The 24,928-nt window shown below is 16.9% G+C and overlaps 2 protein-coding genes across 6 annotated transcripts in view; one reads left to right on the top strand and one right to left on the bottom strand.

The window, feature by feature from the left end:
* LOC114577415 (cytochrome P450 302a1, mitochondrial) overlaps positions 1–24,928 on the bottom strand; it is a 93,677-nt gene that overhangs the window by 61,512 nt on the left and 7,237 nt on the right. The gene's annotated exons all lie outside the window — the stretch shown is intronic.
* On the top strand, positions 344–24,829 carry LOC107996983 (uncharacterized). 4 transcript variants are annotated; one of them, XM_062084049.1, is made up of 5 exons: positions 6,685–6,767; positions 7,157–7,272; positions 17,756–18,015; positions 21,163–21,282; positions 22,139–24,829. In XM_062084049.1, the coding sequence occupies exons 2-5, from the start codon at positions 7,234–7,236 to the stop codon at positions 22,689–22,691; spliced, it is 972 nt and encodes a 323-aa protein (XP_061940033.1). In that variant the 5' UTR covers positions 6,685–6,767; positions 7,157–7,233; the 3' UTR covers positions 22,692–24,829. The 4 variants fall into 4 exon arrangements, with proteins under 4 accessions (XP_061940034.1, XP_061940033.1, XP_061940031.1 ...); XM_062084048.1 differs by having other exon boundaries at positions 6,715–6,767; positions 6,907–7,272; XM_062084050.1 differs by lacking the exons at positions 6,685–6,767; positions 7,157–7,272 and adding an exon at positions 344–497.

Raw genomic sequence — 24,928 nt, 5'->3', positions numbered from 1 at the left:
ATTTTTCTATATATATTCTACATTAAATTTTTAAATTTTTAAATTAAATTTTTTTGTGCTATATTTGAGTATTTTTGAAATATTACGTAAAATTATTAGTAAAATTTATTAAATAAAATTATATAAAAAAATTATATATTTTTAAATAATAGGAAATTATATATTTTATATATAATTTTATTACATAAAATTATACCGTTATAATACGGATATGTAAAATACACAATCATATTATGATCCGTAAAGGAGAATTGCGAAGGCGTAAGTCCGGTCTGCTCTCCCAAGTACGGATACGTAGATTTTCTTACGTAGGCTTTTGACTGTGATTCAACTTCAACTTGGTTGCGGTGGATCAGTCAGCAATTGTGATTAGACTTGAAAGGATTATATACTATATCTTTATAAAGTAAAAACAATTTTATTTCTAATATTTTTTTGATATTTGTCTATCATAATTTCAATTGAAAATGAAAATATTATTGTTATTGCTTCCTGTGGTAAGTATTTTTTATTATTTTTATTACTTATAGATTTATATTTGTTTTTATATTAAAATATAAAACTAAAAGAATACACAAAAGAATATTATAGGAATTTAAATATATAATATCTATATATTTATTTGAATAGCTTTTATTTATTATTTTTATTTAGACAATGAAAATTTCTGTTTTAATTTAAAAATATTTCAATTTATAAATAAAATGTTAATAAAACGAAATTATTTTTTTGATATTATATCTTGATAAAACATTGATACAATATATTTATTGTATTCGAATTATATTATATATATATTATAATATATGTATATTATATATATAGTTTTATTTATATTTTATGTATAATTATTATACATAAATATATAATTATATAATTATATAAATAATATAAATAATTATATATTTTATAATTATATAAATAATAATAAATATAAATAATAGTGTATATAGTATATAATAGTATGTAATATAATATAATATTATATTTTATTAATTGAATTTAGTAAAAAATATTTACTAAAATAATTTTTCTGCATTCAATTTTTAATAAGAATTTTCATAATTTTAATTATGAAATAATAATAAACATCGTAATTTTTAATTTATATTTATATTATGTATTTATATTTATGTAACAGTGCTTTTTAATTTTATATTTGAAATATTGCTTTCATATTCTTAAACAAAATTTTTAATCAAATAAAACAATCAAAAATGTATAAAAGAAAAAAAATAAATTTTTCGGGGAATTATTTAATTTTTAGTATTTTTATTATAATAATAAATAGATAATTAATAGATAATTTTAGAAAAATAGATATTATAATATTGTGATTTTATGAAAAGAAAAAGTTGATTTTCATAAATTATATCATTTTATAATACATTGTACGTTTTTTAAAAGAAATTAAGTTCTATTTGAAATATGTTTTTATTTATTATTAAAAATAACATAAGATATTTGCATATAAAAACTCAAATAATATAGCCGTTATTAATTAAAATTTTAAATATAATTTTCTTTTAACAATATATCTATGCAATTTTCAGATATTTATTTTTTTCATTATATATAAGATGATTCTTGCAACAAACTATATATCGGAATTAAAAGCAAGGTTAAAAAAAATCGCAATACTTATCAAGGTCCATAATGCGACGCATTATTGCAAATGCGTATAAAGCAATTGTAAATACATTTTTCTATATAAGTTGATAAATATTTTACTATTACATTTTTAATTTTCTTATTTTTTCTTCTTATTGTTGAAAATAATTGTTGATATATAATTAAAGTAATTGAATTTTCAAATAAATAAGAAATTAGGAATACAATCAAATATAAAATAATATAAATATTATGTATATATAAACACAATGATTATAACGTAACATTTTATATAAAGAAAGAAATTTCAAGCAATGTATTATAAAATTTATTATAAAAATTGAATTAATAATTAACTGTCATATAATATAAAAAATATTAATATATTTCGACATTTTTGAAAAATTGAATCTAGAAATTAAAACAAAAAAATAATAATAATAAAAATTGATATACAAATATAATTGATTAAATTTATTTATTAAATTAAATTTTCATTAGATGAAGTGAAAATAAAAATAGTAATGGTATGACAAAAATAGAGTTGTTTCAGAGTCCTTGTTTCGTTTGCAAATTTAAATTGGTTATAATTTAAAAATTAACCTTAATTGATAATTTTATATCAACTTTTATGTTTGTTTCAATCTCTAAAATCAATCTTCCATGAATATTAATAACATATACATACAGACAAGTTCAATGATTTAAAATCAATCAAATTTATAAATTTCTTATAAATATTATATCCTTTTTTAAAAAATATTGTATAATATTCATAATATTTTATATTGTCAGATGTATTTAATCTAGAAATAATTCGAAATGAAAAGTTTTATAAAATTTTATGATATATTAATAATTTTATAATATATTTTAATAAATTTTATAAAATGTTTTATAAATTTATTATAACTATCTAGTAAAATTTTAATAACAATTAATTTATTTTTATTAGTTAAATATATTTTATATTTAATTAAGCATATTTATAAATTATAAAATAAAAAATGTACATTAAAAAATTCATAAAAAATATATATTAAAAATTATATATACATTAAAATATATATTAATTATATATACATTAAATTATACATACATTAAAAATTTAATAATAAATAAAATTATTAAATAAAATAAAAATTCTAAAGAAATATATATTATGTTTCAAAATATATAATGAATAAAAAAAAAATAAAAATATATAATTTTATTTAAAAGATGTCTTTATTATAATAAATCTTATTATATAATAATTATATATAAAAAATTTTTTATATATTTTACTATATTTTTTGTCAAATAAAAAATTTATAAAAAAATTTCTTGCATCTTTTAAGAATTAAAGAAATAATATAGTATATAGTATATACTATATATATAAAATTATATGATATATTTCAGTCCAGAGATAAGAAAAGATGACAAATTCATTTCAGAAAATTTAGAATTTAAAATATAACATATTTATTATAGTATTATAAAATATTTAATATATGTTTAAATTACTCCTAAACATAATAAAAAATATTAAAATTTTAAATGTCAATTTAATACTATATTAATCTTTTTGCTTATTTTTTGAATTCATAAAAATATTTAATTCTTTGAATATTATTCTATAAACAAATAAAATTATTTAAAATATATGTGATTTCAAAAAGATTGACAAATTAAATTAAATTTGTAACAATAAGCATTATTGAATTATTTATTTTATATGTCTCTTGGATATAAAAATATAAGTACAATTGTAAATAATAGTATTATAAAATAATATGTATTGTTGAATAATTATTAATTTTTTTTTAATTCATTATAATCTAATCTTAAAATAAAGAAAAAAATATGTAGTTCTATTTTTATTAAGTTACTTTTTTTATATAATTGCATATCATAGTCGTAAAAATTATGCATTAAATTACACTGCTCTATATATATATATATAGTTTCACAGATTATTGTTGTTTATTTTTTTTTGATAATATAAAAATATATTATATATTTTATACATAGGTTATTATTATTATTAAATTGTTTTAAATTAACATATAAAAAATTTTTTTTTTAAATTTTCTAATATTTCTATAAAATAAATTAAAAAGTACTAGGAAATATTTGAGAATGAAAACATAAAACTTATCAAGAAAATATTAAAATGGAAAATATATACAATACTATTGTATTTTAACAAGATTAATTGAGAGATTATATTTCTGATTTTATCTATTTCCTGGTAATTGTTTGTTCTTTATAATACATCGAAAAAAAAGAATACTAGTCTTTGTATGCTCTGCGAAATATTTGTTCTAAATACTAGTTTTCGTAAGATAATAAAGATCATTGAGATAAATATGAATTACTTATAATATAACAATAAGATATATTAGTATCAAATGAAAATTATATAAATTAAATGTTCATTTTAATAAACTCATTTTATTTAAGCTTTATTTCTATTCAATATATAATTTATTAAATAATTTTGTTATATTCTTTTACCAAAAAAAATAACGAAATGAACGAAAGATTTTCATAAAATCTTATAATTATTTTATAAAAATATATATATTTTTATAAAATAATATGAACTTCTTTTTTATTATATACAAATATATATTTTAATTCTTTAAAACTTGATAAACTTGATTTTAAAATTTTTGAAAATAGTTAGATAAGAATTATTTATTCAAATTTTACTGTTATTAAATTATGTTATATTTTATTAATGAAAATTATTAATAAATTTAAAATTTATGTGAAATATTTGAAATATTAAAATAATATATATATATATATATAAAAATATATAATATATATAAATATATTATAAATATATAAATATATAAATATAAATTATATAAATATATATAATATAAATATATAAATATATAAATATATATATATATATATATATATATATATATATATAAAGACAAAATATTTTCCCTAGAAAAAATCATAAAATATTTTTAAATAAAATATATGAATATTTTCAAAATTTTTTTAAATGTTATTATTTAATTTATACTGATGAAATTTTAAATAAAATTAATAATAGAAATAAATAGAATTTAATAAATCGAAAATTAACTAAAATATTTTACTTTCTCTTAACATTGATAGTATAAAGCAATACAATAACAAAAACTCGAATGAAAAAAGAGAAAATTTGAATGAACATTAACACGACATATGTAAAAAAGTTTCACCGACAACATGATGCTTGATATATACGCACACAGTCACATCAATTAATCGTATACGAGACTCGACTCGTAAAAGTGAAAGCGATGTAAACGAAGGAGAAAATATGACCGTGAAACTGGACCAATTGATGTTAAAAAAGATAAAATGGATTTTCGTAAATATATAATTCGATCTTCATTTTTTGAAATTTTGTATATGAAAGAAATTTAATAATGCATATCAAAATTCAAAAAGTACTTATTTTAATAAAATTCAAATCTTTATTTTTGTTGAAATAAATAATTTACTTTTTGAATTTTTTATATACATTATTAAATTTCTTTCTTAATACATAAATATATATAATAAAATATTTATATAATAATTATATACTTAAATTAAATATTTAATTTTAATAAAAATATGGAATAATATAAAATAAATATAAAATAAATATTAAATAAAATGTTTAAAAATAATGAAATATAAATATATTTTATATTGTTATATTATATATATTAGATATTAGAAAATATATATTAACAACATTAGTGAAATCAGAATTTTATTAATTTTGTAATTATTTTAAGATTTTCATAAAATTTGTATAAAAATATATATTAAAATGTTGAAAAAGTGTATATTTATATAAATACTACGGATATATTTATTAATTAACAATTAGACGCGCTTCACATTTGTATAATCATTGATTATTATTCAATAGCAATTTTAACTTCCTGTGCAGGAATATTCATACATAGATAATTTCTCATCTGACCCTGATCAAACTATGCAATACTATTAAAATGCTCATGTAATCTGACATCTTAATATACGTAATCAAATCATTAAATATTATTATACAGTGTTTATTATTTGTTATTTAATTATATTATTTATATTTTTTATTTTTATAAATAATATTATAAAATTATAGTGATAGTTTCTTACTTTAATGTAAATAATTATTTTATATATATAATTTCATAAATAATTTATCATAATACTTTATCATTAAGTTTTATATAAATATTTAAAACAATAATAAAGCTATAGAATACAATTTAAAATATAGTATACATAATACTTAAAATACATTGCAAAGATATAATATAAAGATAAGATATAATATATATAAAAAAATATTCTTTTCAACTTATATGTATTTACTGTGATAATTTAAATTATAATAATAACAGAATATGTAAAATTTGTAAAATATAATATATAATATATAATCTTTAATTATATAAATAACTTTTTTTATCGAAAAAATAATTTAAAATTTTATTAAATTTCTTTTTTTATGTTAAGGAAAAAATGAAAAAGAATTCTTTTTTTTTTAAAAAAGAATTAAAAAACTATTGATTAAAAACAGAAAAGTAAATATGTGTAAATAATTCATTAATATTTCAAAAATATGAATATATATTTTAATATGAAATATTAATATGAAATATATTTTACAATAATTATATAATTGATATAAAATCTTAAAATGTATATAATGAATACTAACCACATTAAATATAAATATATAAATATTATATAAATATAATGAATATAATCACATTACATATTTTTTAATCTAAAATTAAAGATATAAATATAATTTATAAAAATCTAAGATATAATTAATTTAAAAACAAAAACGAGTCAAAAATGAATCACATTGATACTTAAATATACTACAAAAACATCTGTTTCTCTTTCTTAGTTTATATCAGATATAAAAATAGAAAAATATTCATTATCTTTAAATAGAAAACTAGGTGAAAATGATTTTATGCGTGACAAACAATGTCAGTTCCTTGAAAAAGTAGGAGAACGTTTATAAAGAAAAGAGTGGAGATCTATAGAGAATGGTTGGCGATAGCTTTGAAAATACAAAACATCATATCGTTTCAGTCCCTGTATCGCGTTTGCTCTGTTCACTTCGTTCATATTCGTGCGAGTGATTCACTGTAATATATATTGTTTATTTCTTTGTTTTTTATTTATTTTCATTTTTATTTATTAGTGAATAAAATTGAAAAAAAATGAAGAATATGTGTATTAAAATATCATTTTTGTTTTAACTTTTCCTTTGTTTTATCTTTACAGAAAATTAAAAAAATTATATTTTTTGTTTTTTAATTACAAAGAAAATTTCTCATAATACATTTAAAATAAATTCTGATTTCTTGTTTTATCTCTTTCTTTATATGATTTCTATAAAAGCAAAAGTACCTAATATTAATATCTTTAGTTATTAATCGTGAAAATTAGTTTAATCATTAATTTAAGTATTTATTTTTAAAAAATAATATTGAAAGATGTACTATATGTAATTTTATATATGATCTCAATAAAGAAAAATAGAATGAAAAAGAACGAAATAATAACACGGTGATATAATTCTACTTCACTTTTACAATTATTATAATAATTATGTTTTTGTGGATATTAAACTATTTGAATTTATTAACGGTAAGTTATATAGTTTTATATTTAATTATAATAGACCACATTAATATGTAATATATTAACATATTATTTTTAACATATTAATATATATGATAAGAAACATGTGAGATATTTCAGAAATCAATTCTAGATATTGAAAAAAAAGAAATTTATATGCAAAAATGTCTATTAGGGTTTATTTTTGAAGTTATAAACAATTAAATATTAATCGATATCACATCGATATTATGTTATTGTATCGCTTATTGTTGTTATATTTCTTTCATAACCGAATTTTTCAACGAAAAGTTTAAATAGAATATACTAATATCATTTTGAATGCTTGAAATAAAAAATAATTCCATATTTGTTTTTACAATAATGTATATATCTTAATACAATATTGTATTATATATAAATTTTTATATAATCAATTATATATATGAAAAAAATATAGATAAATATAAAAATATATATAAATACATCTTCTTTAAATTTCTTAATTAGAACAAATGATCATGATATTGTGATACATAATTGATCAATTGATTCGTTCTATCTTCATATTATTTTATCTTCATTATTTTCATTTTATTTTTAATATAAAATTACGATATTACGAAAATCTATTTTTCAAGTAAACTTTCTGGTTTAATTTTTATATAAATATAATAATATAAAAATTAAATATAAAAATTCTAATCTATTTTTTTTAAATCACAATTTTTAATGCATTAATCGATTCAAGTCATCATATTATATTTAATTATATTTAATATAAAACATTATATTTAATATTAAACAATTTACATTAAAAAATTGTAAAAAAAATATTAAACTTAATTTAATATAGAAAACAGAGATATATAAAAGATATAAACATACAAATAATGTGTTGTTTTTTTCCTAAAATTTTAATAGTCATATTAAGTATATACAACTATTTTTTTTTATATTTTTCTTTAAATTATAATATTTAATTCCAATATTTATTTATGATAAATATCTCTTAGTATGTTATCATGAGTATTGGAATTTTATATATTATTATTATATTTTTATTTTTGTTAAGTATCTCTTAGTATATTAAAATATCTTTAATATTGAAATATTAGTTTAATTTTTATTTAATATGTTTAAAATATAAAAATATTAGAATTTTTTTCTATATTCTAAATATGTATTAAAAACATATAAAAGTTTGTCTATAACATCGAGAAATAAAATAAAGCTTTAGTGAAAGTAATTAGAAATTAAAAATTTATATTTATATTTATTATTAAAAATTCATTTAAAAATAAACAAAAAATATTATATAAAATCTATATATTTGTATATAATATATTATCTTGAATTTTATATAATTTTATTAAATTTAAAAATTTTAAATTATTTTATTAAATTATATAATTATAAACTTTTATTTTATTTTTTTGAAAGTTTTATAATTTTTTATTTTCCTACATTTTAAATCGATTATATTAAACTTGATCATAGTCTGCTATCATATTTTAAAATATTATAATAAAATATAATAAATGAAAGAGTACATAATATAGATAATATAGATAATATAGATAATATAGATAAAAATACAAAATATAGCAAAATATATAAATATTTGAATTTATATTATTTAATATTTATATATGTATATATAGAGTATTATTCACGGCAAAGTTTTAAAATGCAATCTTTAGAAATTATAAAAATCGAAAAGAATTGATATACAAAAATGCTTGGTTAACACTTATTTATTAAATTACAAGCAATTTAAATATGCATTAAATAAAAAAAAATAAAAACAAATAATATGCAGTTAGAATTATCTTATAGAACTTTGTTTAACAAATTTACATTATTTATAATTTAACGAATAATATGAATTTTTTTAAGCTTTTTTTAAGCTAAAATGACTATCAATTTTATGTTTGTTTCGACTTTTAGATTCGAAATATTTTATGAATATATAACAACATACATAATATGTATAATATATATATTATTGATATTATATTAACAATCTTTATGATATATATATTTTATTACAAATGTTTTAGATTTTCTATATAATTTAATTTAATTTCCTATTATAATCAAATTCTAATTAATAATAATAATAAATATTACATTAGGAATGAAAATTTTTCTTTGTATGTATATATGTTACAAAAGAATTTAGTACGCGCTATTTCTACGATAACGTGCTATTGATTAAAATATAACGAATAATTAATGCAACGTGTTATGCATATCAATTTAAAATAGTGAAGGCCGTAATTCAAAATAAGAAATGAAAGAACTCATGATGAATATCAATGCTAGTGATAAATAAGATTATTGTTGTCATACACATTTAAATACTAAGTAATACGAAGTAAAATTATTTTAATTAGATATGATATCGTATGGTATCGTATTAGATATGATATGGAATAATAAAAAAAGAAATTAGAAAAATTATAAATAAATATAAAGAAATAATTAATATGTAATAAAATAATTTATAATAATAGATATAGTAAATAATTAGATTTATAAAATGCAATATTATTTATAAAATATTTATAAAATAATTTATAATTTATAAAATTCATATTTATAAAATTCAAAATAAAATATTCAATTAAATATTGTTGATTTTCAATTAAAATAGCTTTATTATATTTTTATAATTGACAAAATTGACAATGAAAATAGCGTAAAAAAAATTTTATTATAATATTATATAATTAAATGTATAATTTATATAGCGATACAGTTTGACTGAAAACTGCAACCGTTGTGTTTAAATTAATTGTAATTTCATATTTTCTTGTATTATCAAAATTTTTTCTTTTATTGAGGAATATAAAAGGTTATTATTGTAAATAATTTCTTTTTGTGATAATGTCTAATAATAAATCATTTTTTAAAATTACTAAATAACTGCTAAAGTATCGTCTGTACAATCTCTGCCCAGTCATAGCATTTTTATTGTTACCTTTCTCTTGCTTCCGTTGTCCTCAATATTGAAGATCTCATTATTCTTTGCAATAATAAGTCTTCTTTAGTTATTAATAATGCAATATTGAAGTCAAATAAAATCTAAAAGATTAAAAAATTAAAATATAGAAGTGCAATTAACCTAAAATTAGCATAGATAATAAAATATTCGGTAACATTTTTATTTCATATTTAAACATGTATGTTTTCATATTAGTATCATGTTTATGTCAAAAATATAGTAAATTATTTAATTTTTTCACACATTTTATTATACATATTTTTATAATAATAAAAATAAATTCTTTTTTAATCTTAAAAAATATAATAAGATATATTATATATTACAATGCCAATTTATAGCTAATTTATTATAATCATTTTAAGATTTATTTGATAAAAAAAGAATTTCTGATAAAAATAATTGACTGATTATATAGAGGATAAAAAATTGTCATTAAACTCAATTTTTTAGAAACAGTTATAACATTTGTATAATTTATATTTATCATAAACTGTATGTAAATTTAATATTATATTATATATTTATATTATGTTTCTTACAAACAATTATTTGTAAAAGCAATATGAAATTTATTTGAAAAACTTATGAAATATTGTCTGTCATTTGTTCACATTTATTATTTTCTTCTGATATATTAAAGTCATTAGAATCAACGATATGTGGACATATTTTCAATACAATCATTATTTCAACATTTATTATTATTATTATCATTATTATCATTATTATTATATCTATTTCATTTTTAAATTCGATGAATTTAAATGTGCTATCTAAATTTCTTTCGCAAATTTTAGCTGGAAACTCAGCTTCTTTAGAAACAAAAATTTTAACATTTTTTTTTTTTAAAATTCATCTTTTTGAAAGAAATTTTTAACGATTTTTTCTTCCAAGAAACCTATTTCCAAGATATTAGCAAATCCAATTCATTAAAAAAGCAAATCTTTTTTTACAAATAATAAGATTAACCTTAAATTTCAAGTTTAATTTTTTTGAGTACAAATTTTTTTTTTGATATTCAATGAAATTTATTTTTGAAATAAATATATATTTTTGAACAAATATTTACAGAAAGGTATCTTCTATTTTAATAATTTTTTATTAATATCAAGATTATTATTTGAACAATATTAAAAAGCAAGTGCCAGTCGCCGTTCATTAAAGAGCTATGAACCAAGAAAATTTAAATTTAAATTTTCCAAGTATCATTTAACATGTAAGCAAATCTAATATTTTTATTTAATTTTCTTATTAAAATCTATGTTATATTAATATTTTGATATGAATTCATATTCATGTATAATTCTGACGGGATTGACTTCAATAAAAAAAAAAAATTGTAATTTATACTCAATAAATTCTCATTTCCCATTAAGTATATAAAAAAATGAAAAGTATTGTGTGCAAAAATAACTTTAATCTTAAAATCAATATCAAATTTTTTATTATTGCATAGTATTCTATTTATAAAAATAAAAAAGTCTCAAAAATATCATGGATTAATTATTCTTTTGAAGAAAAATTAAATTTTTTAATTTTTATTTTATTCATTTTTTAAATAATTTTTTACATCTTTCAATTAATTGCAAGAAAAATAACATTTATTGTGAAACGTACATATTCTAAATCTATCTAAAAATATATCTCATATTATAAGTTAGTTATCGTAGAGCATAAAAATTTCTAAGAGAACTTTCGTATGTATAGTGTGTATTTAGATAAAATTCATAATATTTCAACTATAATAAGTCTATTATACACAAACATTTCGTTAAGGCTAAAACTAAATCTGATATATTGATTTTTAATCAGTTATATCAAATCGAAATAAGCCTCTCATAAATCTTGAATACACAATCATATTTGAAAAAAAATAAAGAAATAATAATTTCATAAGAATATCAGTACGGCCAAAAAGAACCAAATCAAAAAAATATAAATTCTAAAAATAAAAGAAGCTCCGAATTCGAACTGTAATATAAGACAAAAAATAATTCCGATATTAAAGAGACTCATGTTATTGGAAATAACATGATTATGAAATATCTAAAACTTTCTTATGTAGAAAAAACACCACCATCGATATTTCTAGAAGATATATTGAATGTACAAACTATACAAAAGCATCTAAAACATTAATAAAAACGAATAGCTCAAAAGTAAACAATACAGTGAAAGTTCTTTCTAAAAATACATACAGATGCATACAAAAAAATTATCAGATATTTGAAAATACTAAACACTAAATCTCACATATCAATTCAAATAGCAAAAGATTATAGAGTTGTTTTACACAATATACATTATTCAGTAATTTAAATGAACTGAAGATAGATTTATTGATACTAAAACATGAGATAATAAATATGTTTAACATCAAACATAACACAACAAAACCTATCAATCATTGTCATTATTTTTTATTGATTTACAATAAAAACATAACAATAAAGAAATATACCAAATAAAGATACTAATGAACTGCATTATTCTATTTGAATCGTTCTATAAAAAGAAAAATAGTAATACAATGTAAAAGATGTCAACAATACGGATACAATACTGCAATCCAACTTTCGCTGCGTGAAATATTACTGACTGTATGAAATCAGCTGATATGCCAACAAATGCGCGCTATGTGAAGATGATTATCTTGCCGATTATAGAGATCACCTCTAGTTTAGGAACTGCAACAATATAAATTTCCAAAACAAAGATCCAAAATACTGTTTAATCGACTAATAATATACATTAATAACGAACGATGTAATCCATCTATGCAAAAATAATCAAATAACATTCTAAAGAATCATCGACAAACATAATATTATGAACAAAAATTTTAACATCTTCATACAGACTATAGAAAAACTTTCAGCAAATTAGAAATTCTAATAGGATAAAATGAACAAATCAGCCTGCTAATCCTATTGACAAATATTAAAAATATTAAAAATAACTTATAAAATTATATATTTCACTTTATAGAATGCAAACGGATTCATATATCACAAACATGAATTAGAAACATTCATCATTTGTCAAAAAATTCAAATTGTATTTGTTATCGATATTCATTTCAGTAAAAAAAATTATTAAAAATAAGAGGCTATGACATATATATAATATATCCGTACGGCAGAACACATGGTGATACTGCTATAATAATCAAATTTAGTATAAAACACCACGTATTCTCAACTTAGAATTACGATTACCTATAATCAACGAACATAATATTTCAAAATTAGCATAGCCCTATTATTATCAGCAGTATTATTTAAACAATTTCCAAAAAAGATTTTAATATCTTTTTTGTATAAGTCTGGATAATAAATTTCTAATACGAGGCGATTTCAACATAAAAAATGATTTCTAAGATTCGGGAATCACAAATCCAAGAAATAGAAAAAATTATTAACTTGTACAAATTAATAAATAAACTAATACAAAAACGCCGGAGAATCCTCTGATATGAATAAAATACTAAATTTCTCTCTTGATATTGTCAAAAGTCTCTCTCACTTCGTTATATATAAAACATTCTACTACTGATCTTTCGTTCAACCATCAGTGCAATCCTAATATATCTAATAATTGACATATCACAGGCTTTTCATAATAAATATACAAACTGAATAATAATACACTCTTCTGTCAAATTATCAATGTCTCAATTGCAATATTCTTTACTAAAAACAGAGAATGATGTAAAAGAAACAATGGAATATCTAAGAAGTCCTATCATAAAAGCAGTTAAATGTGCAACTCCTGCAACAGTTTCATTATTCCTATATTTTCATTATTCCTGTTCCATTATCTAGAATTCATTATAAAACAGATTGCTGAAAAGAAAAAACTAAGAAGAATATAACAAAACATATAGTTTTTCCCAATAACAAAAGATTATTGAATAGAGTAATCAGGAAACTCACTTGATTATTAGCATAAAAATGAATCCTTCAGCGAATATTTAAATAACTAATTAAAGAAACTAACTATTTCCTCTGAAAAGTATTCAAAAGGATCATAAAATCACAAATAAAAATTTGGAATCAGTAAGTTCCAGAATGCTAGGCTAGGAGTTCTCAAGAAAAGACAGTACTTTTTAAAGTACTTGTAAGTAAAGTAAAAATATTTAAATTCTTTCTCACAAATTTTCAAACAATAGAATCTGAAATTTAAGAGTACTTGCAAGTTCTTTATCAGTTTTCCTATTAGATAACATTTGAAGAAATCAAATAAATATATAAGTTTATATATATATAAATACAACAATTTAATGTAACTATTAATTCACATGCCACAATGTTAAGAAATTTATTTATAATTCCATGAGAGAAATTCATAAAACCTTTTAAAAACCATAAAAAAAAAAAATATTATAAAGCACGATGCACCTTATCAATATCAAGAAAAATCAAAAAATTCATAGTATCAATAGGCCATGGCGATATCTCTTTCTGTTTACAAATAATGGAGCGAAAATGCATCAAAGAAAAGAAAAATTATTTTATATATTTATTATATATATTATACATATTCAAAAAAATACACTAATCATTTCGTTTTATACATATTTTTATTTTATTTTCCATTCGATGATTTCTTTATTTGTATTTTTGACAAAACTTTTTATATCATTTCTTCTTTTTCTTTCTCACTTATTTAAATAATATCTGAACTTATATTTCTAAAAATCTCTATATGTATTACAACACATACATTAACTCAAACAATGAATTTAAATTAATAGTTCATAAAACATCACTTTATTACTTCGAGTCTTACAGCAACTATTTATATGAAGCAATTAATTAATACATCGCAACATCTTTCAATGTATATAGAAATATTTATAATTTAAATAGCGTAAAAGAAAACTAAAAAAAAAAAAAATAAAATAAGAAAAAGAAAAAAATATATAATAGCATTTATATCATTATTTATATAAAAAAAAATTTTTCTTGCAACGGATCAAAGAATATAAATAAATTATAAATAAAATGAATTCGAAAAGTAATGGAACTTTAAAAAAAAAATGCTTGAATTATAATCCAACGATATCTTTGAAATCCAGAGTGATACAATAAAAAAAAATTAATTTTCGTTTTTGAAATCAAAAGTATTTTTGCATGCACTTTTATTTATATCTTTTTGTGTTGACTATCTTTTTAGAATGATCCATACATAATATATTAACAATATCAACAATGATATTATCAGTAATTTAACAATAATAGTGAAATTACAAAACTATATACGAATATTAATAATAATAGTTTTATTGAAAAACAAGAATATGCGAAAAGAAGACATTTTCTTATTCATGTTTTCCTTATCTTGAATGTAAATGAATAAATTTTATTTATTTAAATTTTAGATTATATATATATAATTATATATATGTTATAAATATTTACAGAATAGTTTATCTTTTTACAGAAATTAATAAGTTATACGGATTAATGTATTGAAACTTGTATAATTCTGATTTATATATTTTAAAGAATAATTCTAAAGAATGAAATTAATTTTCATATGTATACCATACTTTTATATATTGTGAATTTTAGTTTCATTACATCAATAATTCATTTTATTAGGTTTTTAATAAAACAAAAACAATATATTATACAAGATACAAAATAGTGAAATTTCAAAAAAATGAAATAAATATATCTTTAGATATATGGATTTAATATTCAGGCATGTGATTTGTTACAAAATCCACATTCTATGAATGGAATCTTCAGTATTTAAGTACAGATTTTCTGTTGTCTTTTATTATAGATAGATGATATTTTTAAAAAAACAATACGATTATAAAAACCAATATAGAAACAGCAATAAAACATTCAGCTAACAATAAAATATCGTTTGTATAGCGAAAATCTTTAATGAAAAGTAAAAACATACTGACTAGTTCTGAATTTTAATATAATATACAATATACAATATATATTTATAAATATAAATATATAATGTAACTATGCAATATACTTATATCGCTTTAAAAAAGAAAAATTTTATCATTTTTAATTATATATATTAAAATTTAAATATTATTTAACAAATCTAATTTTTAATTTATTATTAACAAAGATTTATTTCGAAAAAGTTACAAATTTCATAATATTCAGTATCTTATTCTAATTTAATATTCTCATTCTGATACGAGATTACGAATTTAAAAAAAAGTAATAATCGAAATTCAAAATCAATCGTATTTGATCACATCATATTAATATTATATATATATCGAAAAACCTGCATATTTTTCTTTTTTCTAAATTAGTTTATATTGATGATATCTTTATTTCCTGATTTCTTTAAATAAAATTATATTATAATTATTATTGATTACTCTATAATTTAATTTTATACGAAGATTATTTAATTAAAATTTTATTATAAGCATATATTTGAATATGTTTTATTTCATCAAACTTCTTTGAATTTCATTGTTGAAATAAATAAATATGTATACATATATATTTATAATATAATTTATAATAGTCTCTTTTGTCATTTTGGATATTACTATTAATGATGCCAAATTCTTTTTCATCAAGTATTAAAATATATATTTGACAGAAAATATATTCAGCATTTTTTTTACAAGTTTATATAGTTTTCATTTTTATTTTTTATCTTACAAATTCATAAGAAGTAAAAATTTTTGGGAATAATATTTTATAAAAAAATTTATTTAATCTAAAAAAAATTTAATTTTAATGAAAGTTTATTAAAATATCATTTTAAAAAGATAAAACTTTCAATATGTTCTTCAAATATAAGTGTATTTTTTAAATACAATCCTATAATTATCAAATAAATTTTTAAATACTGTAAATTTACAGAAAAACTTATAGAAGAAACGATCTTTAGGGATATTAATATAGTATATAATAAAAACTTTTATTCCTCGTTACAAATAAAAAAGAAAGAGCTTTTTTTTTACTTCTAATTTTTTATATTCTCCACAATTATAAACAATTTTTTTTGTTTTTCTTTTTTTAATTCCTTAATTTCTATTTTTTATGTTTTTATTTTAAACAATTAATCTTCTATTCACCATTTCATTTTATTTTTTATTTTATGATGTTTACTTTCTCGATCTCTAGATTTACTATTGTTCACTCATTTTGTTCTGTCTTTGTTGTTAATTCTTTTTGCAAGTATTTGTGTTTAAAATTAATTATTAAAGGTTAATTAATTAACCTTTTCTATGTTTCTGTAAATTTATTAATTTTGCATAATTCTTATTTAATTATTTAATTAATTTATAATTTAAATGCGTTATCAATTATTGTGATATATAAATATAATTTAATTTTTTTTTAATTTATCTTTCAAATTTTATTATTCTATTTTATTTGTCTTTTCTGTTTCATTTTCCAATATAACTGAAATAAATTCAACGTGTTTTTCTAACATTGATATAAAATAATTTTCGATATGTTCAAAATAAATGATATTATTTTATTATTTTAGGTATTTATTTTATGTTTATCAACCATTGAATTACAAGCAGAAAAAAGTGGTTGGAATTTTGATCCAAATACACAATATCACATTCAAACAGATGAAGGACCTGAAAGGTATTTTCGTTTTCAAACATTAAATGGACAATACAGAAAAGAAAAAAGATTAGTTGATGGAACAGTTATTGGTACAGAAGGCTGGTTAGATCCTCTTGGATATTTACGACTTAAAGATTATATAGCAGATAACGATGGATTTCGAATTTTAAGGTAATTATAAATAAGTAAATATATAATTATAATATTTCAGAAATGTTCCAAAAATATATTTAACTTAAATATTTTAAAAATATAGTATTGAATGTTATTTTTTTAAATCTGTATAGAATATAAATAAAAGAAATTAAATAAATTATTTTTTTAAAATATGCAATAATAATAACAATATCTCTATAAATAATATCTTTAAATAATTATCAAAATAAATAAACATAATACATCATTATTTTTGTAAAAAAAATCATTTTATTGAATAAAAAATAAAAAAATAAAAAATATTTTTTAATTTTAACATAATTAACTAATTGTAACATAATTATAATGAATAGTGAATATCTAACAAAATATTCATTACAAATAATTTTTGAAATGCAAAATACTATAATATAACTATAAAATATGTGATATGAAATATAAAGTTAATAATAATAAAAAAAAAATGAAATAATTTAAATTTTTGTATATTATAAAAAAGAAAAAAATAAAATGGTAGTTGAAATAAAATATTTGATAAACAGAATATACAAAGATATAATAAACATAATTTTTTAAAATATTTATTATCTAATATTTTGCGACATTTATATATTTAAATATGCGTTTTGATATTTGATATTGAAGTATTAGCTGTATATTTAACTAAGATTTTGCTTTTTTATTATTTTTTTCTTTCAAGAAAAAATATTATATATATTTTTATCTATAATTATAAATATTGAAAAACTATAGTTATTTTTATTAAATAATAAACTATGAAATTATGTATATTAATATTGTGATATTCAAATTATATAAGATTAGAAATAATTAAATCAGCACAAAAAATTTGATAATTAGAATAATTAAAGTATAGAGAGCAGATATTATTCCTCAAATATCGATTTGGATCAATTCAACAAATATATTGATAAATATTATAAACTTACTTTTATACGAAATAGATCCTTAATAAATATTATATATTTATTTTTTTATAAAATATATTTTAGGAACATTGATTGCATAATTGATATAATTGATATAATATATAATTAATATAATTGATAACTTTGATATGAAAAAATTGAAAATAATAAATCTAATTATTAAAGTTAATTCTTTTTATTCAAAAATTTTTTGTTATTTGAAGACAGCAATTTAAACATATTTCTTATAAATAGTGACAAATGAATCGCTTTAAATTCAATTATATAGCGTTAGATCAATTACAAATCTCTCTATTTACGCAATACTTTTTTACATGAATTTCTTTTTATAGGTAATAATTTCACGGTTTCAATTTATGCAGTCTCATTTTACATGATCTTTTTTTTTCTTTTTTGATGATTATTTTTGTACGAAAGAATAATTTAACTCAAAGTAGTAATAAAAACTATAGATACCAAAATTTAATAATTAAAGTTAAAGTTAATCAATAAGTTGTTTCAATAATTTATTATTCAAACCATCAAATATTCGCAAATACTATGATAAACAATTTAAATTATATGAAAAGTGAATCAATTATGAACTATACTTGAATAAATATTTTAATAAGTAATTAAATTTATTTAAAGTAATTTTATTTGAAATTTTTAACTAGTTATTTTCTCAATGAATTAATACTAAGAACTAATGCTTACTAACATACAATTATCATTAAAATATTTGAATTGATTATTACACTGCAATTGATAATAATTGAAATTAATATAATAAAATATAGATCACTAATTAAGAATTGTATAGTTGATAAAATCATTTTTTTAAATCATAAAAATCATCAAAATTTATTTATAATATATATAAATAATAATTAAAATATATATAAATATAAATATATATATATTAAATATTAAAATTATTAAAAATTATATTATTAAAAAAATGTATATAAATATAATATATAAATATATATTAAATATTAAAAATATGTATTAATTAAAATTTAAATGTTTTTTATTGAGTGATTGAATTTTGTATTCTATTATTCAAGATATATAATTTAAAAAAAAATTTTCAGTCCTTTAATTTTCAGAAAATATTCAATTCTATTATATGTCTTTCAGTATGAAATATTATATAATATAAAAAAAAGTATAAATATGTCAAATATTTTTCGAAAATTTTCCATGTAAGTTTTATTAAAATCGATATATATATTCCTTTGTAAGAAAGATATATTCCTTTATAAGAAATGTAACAATTTTTTTATTCTTTCATGCAAAAAGCTTGAGATCATTTTTTATTCCAAACTTTTTTCGATTTGTAATTTTTCGGTAACTTTGATTAATAAAATTTATTTTCAATAATTTCTAAGATTACTCTAAAATTTCTTAGTGATGATACATACCATATGATATCTTGTTTTATTTTCAATTTTTTTGAATAGCGTTATAGATAGAACAGATTATGGAAAATTGGAAAATCAAACAATATTTTTTAAAATGATATATGATTTCATAGTATAGAAAAATTCAATAAATTTATTCTATTTTTCATTTAGTATATTAATATTATATAAATATATTTTTTCATTTGATTTTATTTGGATTATAAATGATATAAATGATATATATATAATATAATATTTTTTGAATTGAATATTGAATTCGTCAATAGTCTGGTATGAAAATTTTGAGTAAATATATTAGAAATTTCTTTTAAATTTTCAGGTTTTTTAAATATATGTTTTGATCTCTTCATTCCTTTCAAATTTATTATTGATAAATATCTTCAACTAAAAAGAAATTATGGAAAAAGAAATTATTATAATTTATTGTAAAATATAATATATAATATAAATTACTTATAATATAATAATATAATATATTATTAGTAATTTATTCTATAATAATATATTATATATTATATTATAGTAATAATTTATGTGAAATTTAATAAATAATTTTATGTTTAATACTTAATGTAATACTTGTAATAATAATATACTTATATCGTTTATATAATATTATATATATATAATATTATATTAGAAAAAAGATATTTAACATTGGAACTTTATATTACATATTATTTTATATTAAAACTTTATATATTATATTATAAATTAAATAACAGATTAAATTATATACTTTTATTACATAATTTTATTTATTAAATTTATCAATTACATTCTATTTTTTATGTTTTAATTAGATCAAAAATGATATATGTGGGTAATAATAGACCTATTTATGATGCGGTAACAGAAGTGAAAAGAGTACCTGCTCAAACTGGAATTCTTGTAAAACCAACACGTCCACCAAATCCTTTCAGGTATTATTATTAATTTATAAAAATATAAATTTAGAAATATAACATTTAAACAGTAGTTTTTAAAATGTCTGAGTATTTTTGTAACACGAAAAATAGATATGATTCTATTTAATTTTTAATATTATATTAATAATATTATTATATTATATTAATGTTATATTAAATAAGTTATTCATATTTATAAAATTTATAAAATTTAAATCGAAAAAAACAAATTTGAATTAATTTCTTTTATAATTATATATCTTTTATAATAACAAAGATATAGATAAAGTTAAACGTTATAATGAAATTTAATATGTAATATTATGTCTAAATATTATTGTAAATATTTGAAAAATTTGTGATAAAATTAAATTTAAAAATAATTTTCAAAAATTTATGAAATTTAAATATATCCAATTATTGAATATCGGGACATGTAGAATTAAAATATTTACGAATTATGAATATAATTAAGTAAATTGTCACGATAAATATAATATAATCAATATAATATAATATATAAACAAATATAAAAAAAAATAATTGTATAAAAACAATTAAAAATTAAATACATATTTTATTAATTTTATATAATTGAAAGGTTTGAATCTAATAAATATAAAATATAATTTATATAAATATTGCAAATTATGATTTTGCTTAATTATCTTTTGAAATAACTTATTTCGTTTTCAAAATAATGTTTTATATTTTTTTTACAAAATAATAAAACATTATTTTTCAATATAAATAAAATATTTATTCAATTAAATTTCTTTTTTAATGAAATAAAAAAATCTATAATTAAGAATCTTATTTATTATTTATTTTTTGTCAATAAATACTAATATTAATAATTATTTCTTTTCAGATCAAAAACAGAGCATGTTGTTCCAGTTTTTGATAATGATATAAATTCTGAATATTATGCCAGCACAACTGCCAAACCTCAAGCTAAATTTCCTACATTTACTTCTAATGATTATTATTACAATACCAATCCAACAAGTTTATCTTCGGGACTACGCAATTTAAATAATTATTCTCAATCTCAAAATTATAATATTCTTCGCCATCCGAAAATGCCACTTAATCAATTATCAACAATTCATACAAGCAGTACATCGCGAAATAATCCAACAGAATTTCCTGAATTTGATGGAACATATAATGTTGCTAATGGATTTCAATATTATTTGAAAAGACAGTATCACGAAGAAGAACAAGATTCAACTGGAAGTAATGTCGGTTCTTTTGGTTATATAGATCCATTTGGTATTAGAAGAGTAATTTATTATAAAACTGACCCGCAAAATGGTAATTTTTATCATAAAAAAAATAATAAATATGTTGGATTTGCGTCAACTCCTTATGATCTGTCATTGCCTAATTTATACAGACGTAATTTAAGATCTGTAAATTAATACACTTTTTCTCAATTCATTTTATGATAAATTAATTATGAAATTTTTGTTTCATATAATTGGATTAATTATTATTTGTGACTGAAATCTGTTTTGACATTCTTTTTTTTTTTTCATATGTAATTAATAGTACAAAACGAAAAGAAATTGTACAAACTTTTATTATAATATATATTAAATAAGATAAATATGGATCTTAATTTTAAAAATATATCAAAGACAAAGATTTGTTTTTTTTCTAATGAAACTAAGAAAGGAAAAAATGAACATATAATCATACATAAATAAATATGATGCAAATTTAATTTGAAATTATTCTAAAAAAAAATAAAAAAAGAAAATTGATGATTCAAAAAAAATGAGTTTTCTTAAAAAAGAATACAATCACAGTTATAAAAAAAGTAAATAACAAATTTGCAGCAGTAAAAAAATTCATAAAGTTTAAATTTGTTGTTGTGAAAACTACTTAGGAAAGATTTTGAACAGTATTTTACATGATTTTGAAAATGCATGATTTTTAAAAATTTATGATAAATTAATTACTATTGAGAAATATAAAAAATGAAACAACTAAATAAATTAATCTATATATATATAACTAATAAATAACATATATTGTCAATAAATAATGACCTAAAATCTAAACTTGAATACTTGCACGTACATAATGGTATTACTTTGCTTCACAAAAATAGCCATTTGATCTTATCTGATGCCAAATTTCTAATAAAAATTTAAAAAATTCTTTATTTTCTTTTAAAGAAAATCTTTTTTCTCTAAAAAATTAATTGTTATTTAATCATAAAATATATATAAATATCTTTCATTTTAAATTTCTATGTCTCTTATATTTAGTATTTTTTGAATGCTTTAATAAAATAATTTAGTTAGTAAAAAAATCTTATGTCATATATATTTAGAATTCCAGAATTTCATAATTTGTTGAATTTCCTGACTGAAAATCTTTTCTAAAAAAAAAAAAAATAATTTTAATAATATACTATTTTTAAACAATTACGAATAAAGATATTTAATAATAAATTATATAAAAATAATATTTTTTTTATAACTAATTTATATTCATAAAAATATTCAATTATTCAATTCATTTTTCAGAAATATTTAAATATATAAAAATAAAATAAATATATCTATTTACCAATAGTGAATGTAGTATTAAATTACAAGTATGATCAATTTTTACTTATAAAGAATTAATAGATTTTCGAATTTATTATTTATTTATTTATTGAAATTCGATATTCCATATGACATACAATTTTAATTTTATTATATGTATTAAATACATTTATTCAAATATACTTTATTTACGTAAAATAGATATTTTTAATTTTTACGTTACATTGATAATATAATATATAATATATGAAAAAAGACTTTTTGCTTTTTCAATTGCTTTAAAGCTTAATTTATATTGTTACATTGAATTTTAAATTATAATAACTGCGTGCCATGTTAATATTATATATGTTATACGTACATATAATTATTCGTATTACATTCGTGAGATACTTTTTCAGAAAATCAATTTTAAAGTCAAAAACAATATAATTAGTATAAAGAAAAATAATTAGTTTATAAAAATTAATTTAGTTTCTTGTTTGAGGCTTATTCATTTATAAATATTTGAAATTTAAAATGAGATGAAATGGAAATGAGATCACTCTATTTCCATTATATTGCTATCACACGTTTTCATTTTACTTTATCTAAATATAATATGAAATTAAATTTTTTTAATAAATTTCTATGAATATTTTTATATGCTAATTTTCGTATATATTTTTATATTTACATAAAACAAAGTTACATAAATCAAAGTATCTCGTGAATATATTCTATATATATATTCTATATATATATTAAAAAAATTTAATATTACTAAATATAAAGTTAACCGAAACTAATTTTTTACTGTAACTATTTAGATATGACTTTTAAAATTATACTTATTATACTTATAATTAAATAAAATTATACTTATAATAAAAAATTTCAAATAATTAAAAATAGATATATAATAATAATGATAATAGATTTTATTATCTGCAATATAGTATTAGTTCAATATTGTATTTTATTATAAATAATGATGAATAAAATTTTTTTTTGTAAAATTCTGAATTTCATAATATATTTATTTTATAAAAAATTTGAAGACTTGTAATAATAAATTTTCACAATATTAATATATTATTATCAAAATAAATGAATTC

This window comes from Apis cerana, linkage group LG13, assembly GCF_029169275.1.
Source record: "Apis cerana isolate GH-2021 linkage group LG13, AcerK_1.0, whole genome shotgun sequence".
Lineage (NCBI taxonomy): Eukaryota > Metazoa > Arthropoda > Insecta > Hymenoptera > Apidae > Apis > Apis cerana.
The sequence above is the reverse complement of the archived record's forward strand: the minus strand, read 5'-3'. Positions and strand labels throughout refer to the sequence as shown.